The sequence below is a fragment of the Ammodytes marinus genome, assembly GCF_949987685.1.
Source record: "Ammodytes marinus genome assembly, chromosome: 1".
In the NCBI taxonomy this organism is placed as follows: Eukaryota; Metazoa; Chordata; class Actinopteri; order Uranoscopiformes; family Ammodytidae; genus Ammodytes; species Ammodytes marinus.
In genome coordinates, this window is record NC_137230.1 from 35,874,332 (window position 1) to 35,884,298 (window position 9,967).

General features: G+C 37.9%; 1 protein-coding gene across 1 annotated transcript; it reads left to right on the plus strand.

Annotated features, from left to right (window-relative positions):
• The first annotated feature begins 208 nt into the window (after window positions 1–208).
• On the plus strand, window positions 209–9,183 carry bcl2l10 (BCL2 like 10). Its single transcript, XM_080031116.1, has 3 exons — window positions 209–239; window positions 2,044–2,580; window positions 7,060–9,183. Exons 2-3 carry the CDS (start codon window positions 2,047–2,049, stop codon window positions 7,180–7,182), a joined length of 657 nt encoding a protein of 218 aa, XP_079887242.1. The 5' UTR covers window positions 209–239; window positions 2,044–2,046; the 3' UTR covers window positions 7,183–9,183.
• Window positions 9,184–9,967: the final 784 nt, after the last annotated feature.

A 9,967-nucleotide genomic window follows, 5' to 3' on the forward strand; every position in this document is an offset into this window, starting at 1 on the left:
GGACCTCCTGGCAAATTTGGTCAAGTATCGTCTCCCCCCAAATGTCCCCATGACTACTACAGCCTTGGTTACGACCATGGTAACGGCATTTTTTTGCGGGTCACAGCAGCCACACAGCAGCCGGATGCTTATAAAGGAACCTGTAGGCGGAGTCAGACGGTAAATGAGCCGAAGCACAGCCACAACTGTCTCCTTCCGCCGTCCGTCCGTGGAGAGAGCTGACTGATATCGCTGGGAGGGTGAGCTTTTGTTGCCTTTACGCTCCAAAAAAACGCATTTTCACACATTATTTTTTACCTGCTTCAACACAGGCTTATAAACACGTCATTGGCTGTATATAAATGATTAAATGGTGTGTGTATTTAGTAGGGAAAGGTCTTTTTTCTCTAAATGCGTAGATGTGTCTAGTTCTAGTCCTTTGTGTCGTCCATTGCTCCTGTGACAGATAAAGATAAACGTTTTTTTTTTCTTTTGAGCGGAAGAGGAATGCAACTTCTCTAGCTGATATCGCTTTAAAAATGCATATTTGAAGCGATATATTGCCCAAAATAGTGCTGTTAATGTCTGTTAATTGAGTTAACGTTGCTATATATACCACCCGGCTTTTTATACTGACGTTTTATTGCCTACGTGACCACGTCGCTGTATGCTGTGAATGAGTGTGACCGTGAACGCACCATCAGCACTAAATGTTGATTATTTACACCTGGATAGAATTAGATTAAAAGTGTATTCAGTGGTCGAAACAAGCTGGTTTTTATTGTTCTCTGAAACACTTTTATTGTCCTACAATACGCTGAAATTGGCGACTGTTAATGATGCATTCACGGGCCCCTCGGATTTTCCTTCTTCCGTCAGTTAAAGGGAAGTCGGTTTGTTCCGGCTGTGCTGTGGTGCGTTCAAGAGCTTGAAACCAGAATGTGGAAATAAAAGATGTTTCATTTAATTGCTTTATTTGATTTGATTGGTTTTAAAATGTTTAACAGCTAAGACACAAGAAGGCCAAGTAAGATTTTATGAATAGCTATTTTTTTCTGATGTCGCAATTTTTACTCCATTTCTACCATAATTAGTAATGACACTAGGTAGGCTAAGATATAATACTTTATTAATATAAGAAGGAAAAAGCATGGCATGATACAATATAGTCATGTTGAGACATTTAAACCTGCAGTGTGTAGAATTTTGGGTTTTATTTCCTAGCAGATTTTGTAGAAAGTAATTATAATATCCATAAGTACATTTAATTTAGTGCATAATAGCTGAAAAAAATGTTTTGAATTATTTTTTTTCTCCTTAGAAAGGGTCTCATATATGTCCATATTTCTGCATATTTTGGACCAAGGCCTAGTGCAGCCATCTTGAAAGTGTCATAGTTGGAATGTCATCAGGTGCATTGTTTAAAATTTAGAATTGTTCTCGTCCTTGAAGGCCACTGTAGCTTCTGTTATTATTCTAAAGGGTTGGGGTTACCCAGGGAGCGTTGCATTCTAGAACTTTGTAGAGCTTACTTGATGATGTCATATTACACACTGCACCTTTAAAGGCCCAAAATGTATTGATTTTGCATTTGCATCGTGTCATTCACGAAATGACAAAAGCAATGTTTACTTTTTTTTTTCAAAATCAGAAAAATTATTAGTTACCCAGTTGTAGTTACAAAGTTACACACAGTTTCACTCAGCCACCTCTCAATGAAAGTCTGTCTACTTCCTGACATTCGCGGCTTAACCATAGACTAGTGAAATAATAGCGTACAGGAGGTGGTAACTTCATAACTTGTTTCTCTATTTTTAGTCGTGTTTGTAATTTTTGCAATGTCTGCTCTATGTGCCTTACCCTCAATTGCCCCCTGGGGATACGTCTTAAATCTGGAATCTTTGATATTTTAGAAAAAATACACTGAATTACAAGGGTGTAGAATAGAATGGGTGTGATTTATATGGGTGTGATTTTTATATATATTTATATTTTAATCGTTTGACAGCACTAGAATAATACTAAATTGAAGTGTATTGTGTCTTTTCCCCTCCATCATCGTAGAAAATGTCGTGCAGGCTGTGGAAAGACACCCTGGCTGTGGCGGAGGACTACCTGTGCCAGTGCTGTAACAATAACAAGCCGCCTCCCACAAACCCACTCAAGCCGACGCCCCTTTCTCCTCCCAGCGAATCGGCTGCCAGCATGATGATCGTGATGGCAACGGAGCTGGAAAAACAGAACCACGCTCGTTTCAACTCCTTAGCCCAAAACTTCCTCCGGCACTGCGGGACGGACACGTGCGCTAGCCTACGAAAAGTCATGGAGGAATTAGTCGGGGACGGACATTTAAACTGGGGGAGAGTGGTGTCTCTTTTCACCTTTACAGGGGTGCTGGCCAGACTGATGAATGAGCAGGAGGGGGGGAAAGTGAATGGAAGTGGTGCGGGGGGTAACATAGGTAAAATAGGCCAGGGGAACGGGAATGGGACACAGAAGGAGCAGTTAAGGGCCCCGGGACACTGTAGGGGGCTAGCGGAGACTATCGCCGACTATCTGGGAGAAGAGAAGAAAGACTGGATGATGGAGAACGATGGATGGGTAGGTTTATTTTATTTTTTATTTATTTTATTTTATTTTATTTTATTTTATTTTATTTTATTTTATTTTATTTTATTTTATTTTATTTTATTTTATTTTATTTTATTTTATTTTATTTTATTTTATTTTATTTTATTTTATTTTATTTTATTTTATTTTATTTTATTTTATTTTATTTTATTTTTACAGAACACAAACACACAACTAATGGGTAGGTTTTTTTAAATTTTATTTTTTTATTTACTTTATGTACTTTATTTATACAGGTAAATCCCATTGAGACCGGAGACTCTTTTTTTCCAAGGGAGACCTGTTCCCATTTACACGTTACCATTCACACACCGATAGCAGCAGGCTAACCATCGACAAATACTGTATTTAAATTTTTTTTTACAGAACACAAACACACAAGTGAAAAAGTTAACACACAAAACACAAAACAAAATCAACAACTAAAATGGCGTACTCTACCTAAAAGGTTTCTAAGACATTGGAAGCTGTTGTTCCTGGGTGAGCGTATCCACGACAAAGGCATTAAGAAAAACTATATGAAGATAGCATTCTTTGTATTGAGATTTTGATGATGGACGGGTAGGTTGGAACAGCAAAGACAAATCACTCACAGCGAAATTAGCGCATAATGATGGATTTTCCAAGCGTGTGTGTGTGTTACGCCCACCAAGTTAAATACGTCAAAGGAAGCCAATAACATAACACAAAACGAACCAAATGCAAAAATATGATTTTATTTCCCTGACAAAATGTACCAAATCTCAACCAAAATGATAAAGAATGGTCAGGTAGGCTGGAAAAAATAATTAAATAAAAAGGTGTTCGCACCAACCACACAACCATGAGGGCACAACCAGATGGCAATAGTTACTGGTGGATTAGGGAGACAGTTGGCATCGTATTGAAACCAGCAAAGTGAGCGCATAAAAGTGCTTAAAACAGGCAATTGCTAACTTTCGTGAGGCTGTTTTTCTTTCTTTCTTTCTTTCTTTCTTTCTTTCTTTCTTTCTTTCTTTCTTTCTTTCTTTCTTTCTTTCTTTCTTTCTTTCTTTCTTTCTTTCTTTCTTTCTTTCTTTCTTTCTTTCTTTCTTTCTTTCTTTCTTTCTTTCTTTCTTTCTTTCTTTCTATCTTTCTTTCTTCCCCCCCCTCCCCGATAAACAATATATCGGGGTGTCTACTGCATTGTCATTTGACCCGGGACTGATTGCACGCTTTTACACTGCACACAAAAGCCACATCTACAGTCTACAGTAGCCGTATAGTCAACAGTGCACAGCTGATTGAGTCAACAGGAACCTTGTGGATTAGATAACTATGTTGATGGTATCTAGAGCAGCCAGGAAGCCACCTAAAAACAGAACTGTCTTTCTAAAAAAAATCCCACTGTGACTAAAAAGTGAAAGTGACGTTTCAGCAGTTGGAAACCACCTGCTTTGATAAGGGTAAACTCACTTCCTGATCTGGTTCATTCACTTCTGTGTTTTTAATTCCATTTTGAAATTGTATTGGAGGAAAAATGTCTTGAAAATCTCCTTTTAAAGGTGCTACGAGGAACTTTTAAATATTTCTGAAACGGTCTCATTTTTCCTCTGATGATCATGAATTACATGTAACAGCAAACGAAACCGTCAGTGCAAAGAATGCTATTGTTATAAAGTTTTTCTTAATGCCTTTGTCATGGGTACAATTATTTTGAGCATATTTTGACTTGAAACGATCACTTCTTGGACTATGCTGATTATGGGAATTGTAGAGTTAGAAAGAGACCAACATTTGAGGTGTGTGTGTGTGTGTGTGTGTGTCAGATGGGTTTTTGTAATGGTGAGACAAAAGCTTGTGCTTGTTTAGCCGATGCAAATCAAAAGGACAAAAGCTCATTTTCAAACCTGCTTGACGCGGTTTGTTTGACTGGAAATACTTTAAAGGGGACGTCCCAGAAACCCCAACAAGCGGTTTGAATGTCAGCTATTGTGAATGGACACACACACACACGGGTACACATTTGTAAGGCTATACTTGTGAGGACATTCATTGACATAATGCATTCCCTAACCCCTTACCCTAACCATCCAAACTAAATGCCTCACCCCAACCCTTACACTAACCCTAACATAAACCTAATTCATACCTGAACATTAAAACCTAGTGTTAACCCTCAAACAGCCCTTTGAAAAAGTGAGGACCAGGCAAAATATCCTCAGTTTCCAAAATTGTCCTCACTCAGACTGTTAAAAGCTAAAACTGGGCCCGACAAAGAAAGACACACACAGAGTTACCCCCTCCAACTGGCAGCTGCTTTCAACACACACGTATCCAGCTTGGCCAGATGGACTTTGCAGTTAACAGTCAAACGTGTGTGTGTGTGTGTGTGTGTGTGTGTGTGTGGCATCATATTGAAAGTTGGCCTGCTGTGACTAGAAAAACAAGCATCTGTTGTAATGTATTGAAACACCTGGCACTCAGAGCAGGTGCACACACACACACACTCACACACACACACACACTGACTCACAGTTCAGTTTGAAAACATTATGGAGAAATTCTTCAGTCTGACCTATAAGTTATCACTGCAGGTGGATAGGGTTACATTTTCAACCTGTAGATATCATCATGAAAATGTGCCAGTTGAGTACTGGCATTGAAACAATACCTTTTTTTGTTTTACAACATATTATCATCCAAAGTTTTTAAGCCCCTATCTCACTGGGCTGCGACAGTTTGCGACAAGTTGGAGACACAAAATTGCGACAAAATATGCAAATTAGCGAACATTTTCACTTGCAGTCTCACTGAGGTGGTTCCTCACGACACGTTTGCGAATGTCCTGCCCAACACTTGCCAGTAAATCGCATTTATGTCTCGCGAACGTCTGGCGAGCGTCGCACGAACGGAATGTCTGTCTCATTTTTGTCTCAAATCAGTCAGAATTTAGTTTCATATGTCGCCAACCCCTCACAAAGTTGTCTGACATTGCTCGCACTTTCTGACTCGCGGAAACTAAATTAAGAAGGGTTTGCAACGCGTTTGAGACACATGCGACCGCTCTGAGACTATTTTGAGACTAGATTTGTCGCACACTTTTTTTTAACATGTTCAAAATTCAAGCGACAGGACTGCGCGGCTCTGCGACTCATGCGAGGAAATTGAGACCTCCGCGAACGTTTGGAGACAGTTTAGAGACTTGCTCGCGAATGCAGTCTCCAACTGGTCGCAAACAGTCGCAGCCCAGTGAGATAGGGGCTTTACAGAACAGATTTGGCCTTTTTTCATTTTATATAAGAAAATACTATGTACAGGTTTTAAAAATGCATTTTCATCAGAAAAAAAAATTAAAAATATGGAAAGTTGAGTTGATGTAAGTGCTTTAGAAGTTGAGATTTTTGTTTCAGAGTATTGAAAAAAAAAAGATGGTTGTGTAGGAGAAATATACAGACACAAACAGACAAGGTTTAGTCAAATAAACACCTGAATGTACATTTTGGACCTTTTGATTTATACTAGTATGAAAGAAGACATGTTATGGAAGATAAATAGACAAAAATTTCAAAAACCTAAATATTTTCGTGCAGTGGCTCTCCTAAACTTATAAACTTGTGACTATAGCAGAATAAGCTAAAAATTATTAAAAAATGTGCGAAACTGTCTAGACAAATTTGCATATTTCCTCTGTGACTCGAGGCTGACATCATTTATTTCTTTTATTTTGAAGGGGCTGCTTGTGCTGTCAGGATAATCTGAATAGTTGCAGTTATCAGCATCATCCTATGAGGTCTTTGTAAATATAGCAGAATGAGCTCAAATGTATTTAAAAATGTGCGATATGTCTCAACAAATAAGCATATTTACTCTGTAACTCGAGGTTGAATATATTTCTGTGTTTTGTTGAAAAACTCGGGGCTGTCAGTGACTGTGACAGATTTTCCTGAATAACAATAATACTAAGAAGTGTAATTGCTGCCAGTTGCCGCATAAGCCACTGTGTTATATGGAAATCATTTCGGCAGCTCATTCTTGCTCTCTTTTATTTTGTAAAAGTTGCAATATGTGGAAGAAAAATTCAAATTAGCATATGATATATTATTGTAAAAAAATTCACCAATACACTATTTTTCAGTTCCAATCCAATACCTGGATTTGGTTATCTGCAAATACTGATATTGATTCGGACACAAGAGCTAGTTTTTCTTGATTATTATTATCTCTATTATGTATGTGTAGGGGTGGGTCACAATTTTTTTTATCTTGTTCTTTACAAAAAAAGCAATTCCTCACAACCTTTTTTTTTTTTTTTTTTTTTTTTTTTAAATATGTTTCATTTTACAATTGAAAAATATTTTACAACAATCCTTTTTTTTTTTTTTTTTTTTTTTTTTTTTACACACAGATATATCAAAATGTCATCTTTTTAGCTCGTGGCTTTTAGTAAACGGAAGGTTAATTTTCTTTGTGTTTTTCTGTCTCTTCCAGGAGGGTTTCTGTAAGTTTTCCAGCAGCGCCCGAGACGTGAACCAGGATTCCTCCATGAAGACGGCGCTGTTTGCAGCCGCTGGCGTCGGCCTGGCCGGGCTCACCTTCCTACTGGTGCGCTAAGCTAATGCTAAGCTAGGCTAGTGCTATGCTAGGCTAGGGCTAGGTTATGCTAAGCTACTGGTGCACTAAACTAGGCAATGCTAGTGCTAAGCTACTGGTGCGCTAGGCTATGCTAAACTACTAGTGCGCTAGGCTAGTGCTAGGCTAGGCTAGGTTTTGCTAGCTCTGTCCATGTTCTCATGTTTCATTTGGCACAAAACAAATACACATTCAATTTCTTATATAACATCAATGCTGCAACAACAACAACAACAACAAAACTGGCTTAATTTCTTTCATTTGGATTGCCTGTTAGTCTGACGGCCCATTGTTCCGATAACTCAATATTCCGACATATTTTCCACTGGATTGAAAGGTTGTGAGTTAGGTTAGGTAAGTTTGATAGTATACAAACATAAATCAGCAACGTCTTGGCACTAAGTTTGACCAACTGTAGCAGGACGACGGTTAGCACTTTTTTTTTTTTGTCAAGATCAGTAAATACCTCCTCACAGCCTAGGCTCTGTAAACTGATATGTAAACAAACGGTGTGTAAACAAAGGTGCCCAGCTTTTTTTCAGCCCCCCACACACACACACACAGTACAGACAGGTAGCGGATCATGAGGAAATATTCACTGATTTTTACAAAGTGACTTCGACAACAAGCGTTCTCCAGAATCGCTGACTGAATGTCTGTCTAATATCCAACTTAAAGCTACAGTGTGTAACTTTTTGATATAATTGAATGTCGGGTTACATTCAAACCATCGCCAAATTAGTCCAACTGAACTGCAGTCCGTCTATTTAGCTGTTGGCATTATGGGCTGTCGAATTTAAGGCATGGAACCTTTAAAGGGGCACTGTGTAATGTGACATCATCAAGAACATTCTAGAAAGTTCTAGAATGCAACGCTCCCTGGGTAACCCCAACCCTTTAGAATAATAACAGAAGCTACAAGAAAAATTCTAAATTTTAAACAATGCACCTGATGACATTCCAACCAACATGGATGCCTCCATAAGACTTACCCTCTCAATGTACAACATGTAACATTAATATTTGTAATTCTCCGCTCAGGAGGATAATTCAGATTATTGGCAGAGGTGATTTTACACCAATGAGGACATATTTATGAATGAGGATATTGATTTTAGCTGATAAATCACTTAAAATGTTACACAGTGCCCCTTTTTAAAACTGAATTCAGGTTTTCTTATGTACTTATGGATATTATAATTATTTTCTACAAAGTCTGCTATGGAAAAAAAAATCCCCAAATTCTACACACTGCAGGTTTAAATCATCATCAACTGAATGTTTACACACCATTAACTGACGTCGTGTGTGTGTGTGTGTGTGTGTCACTCGCTCTTAAAGATTGTAACAAATGATCTCAATGCCTTTCAGAAATTCCGATGTCAGTTAACATATCGTAAGACAACGTTCCATTCATTTCTAAAGCACAGAATTATCCGCGGAATAATTTTGATTTCAAAAAGTTTTAAATTCTCATCTGTGCAGCTTAACATATTTAATTTGAAAATGTCCAATATTTTGGTTTGTTTTTGTTTTAAATTGTAAGCTGCCTTCTTTTTATTCACGTGAGTTGTGTGTGTGTGTGTATGTGTGTGTGGTATAGAGCCATTCTAGTGTACAATGTATAAATTAATATAATATATTTATATGAAATGCAACTGTTAGCAAGTGGCCGGCCCCCTTTTCCCCTTTTTCTAACTTTTCAGAACACAGCACATTAATTTAATTATTACTATTTTTTTTTATGTGATTTGAAAAAACGGGCCTTTTTTAAAACCACACACACACACAATGGTGCTATACTATATGTTATGAAAATGTTTCTCATTTAACCTCCGAAAAAACCAGGGACCAACCAATCTGTATGTAAAACTTATTGTTATTATTATTTGAATTGAACAGCTGTTTCTATGACAACAACCCCCCCCCCCCAAACAGATCTATTGAACATTATATTTTTACATTGTTTTGTTTTTATTTATTTGTCACTCTTTTTTTAATAAAAGAAAATTGAAAAAAGCAAAAAAAAAAAATTTGAGTTGGAGTGTTGTGATTTCCCTTTTTCACCATATATATTTTACATATTTGCCGACCATTGAGACTTCGAAAAATATAAAGCAAATATTTGAGCTTCATAGACATTGTTTCCTAGCCTGGCACCGCCCGCCTACTACTTCCGCTCAATTTTCAGTAGTCAGTCTGGGTGTGCGGTATATTCTTAGGTTTTCTCCGGACAGATTTCTGCCGGTCCAATCAGCGAACAGAAGGAGTGGCTCAGAAGCCGGCGCATGACATGGTTGGTTGGCAGATCCAGAGTGGCACTGGGCAGATCCAATAGTTTTAAACTTCAACAGACACCCGCCTTCAAGTGAGTTAACGTTTTTCAATTGAGCGATTCCAGACCTTCTGTACAAATGAAATGAAGTACGATGGTCTGGTTGGACCAGGCTAATTGTTTCCAGCATTCTGGGGACTTTAAAATAATAAAAATAACAAAATAAGTACACTCACTGCCACAGCACTTTTTATGTCAACTACTTCATTGTTTGTATTACTATTCATCTATTATTTTTAGTGTTACTAGATTTCTATGATTATTGCTTAAAGCTGGGGTATGTGATTTCTGATTGGTCAAAGTTAACATGAGCTGTACACTTTGACCAATCAGAGCAAGGCTCCAATTATCTGTTCTTATTGGCTGTTGGGAGACTGTCCATTCACTTTGGCACTGACTTTGTTGGTGTAGAGCGTGTCAGGGAGGGACCAT

Coding starts and splice junctions, on each gene's coding strand:
- bcl2l10 (XM_080031116.1), top strand. CDS start 2,047: ATGTCGTGCAGGCTGTGGAAAGACACCCTGGCTGTGGCGGAGGACTAC. Junction 2,581..7,059: donor TGATGGAGAACGATGGATGG/GTAGGTTTATTT, acceptor TGTCTCTTCCAG/GAGGGTTTCTGTAAGTTTTC.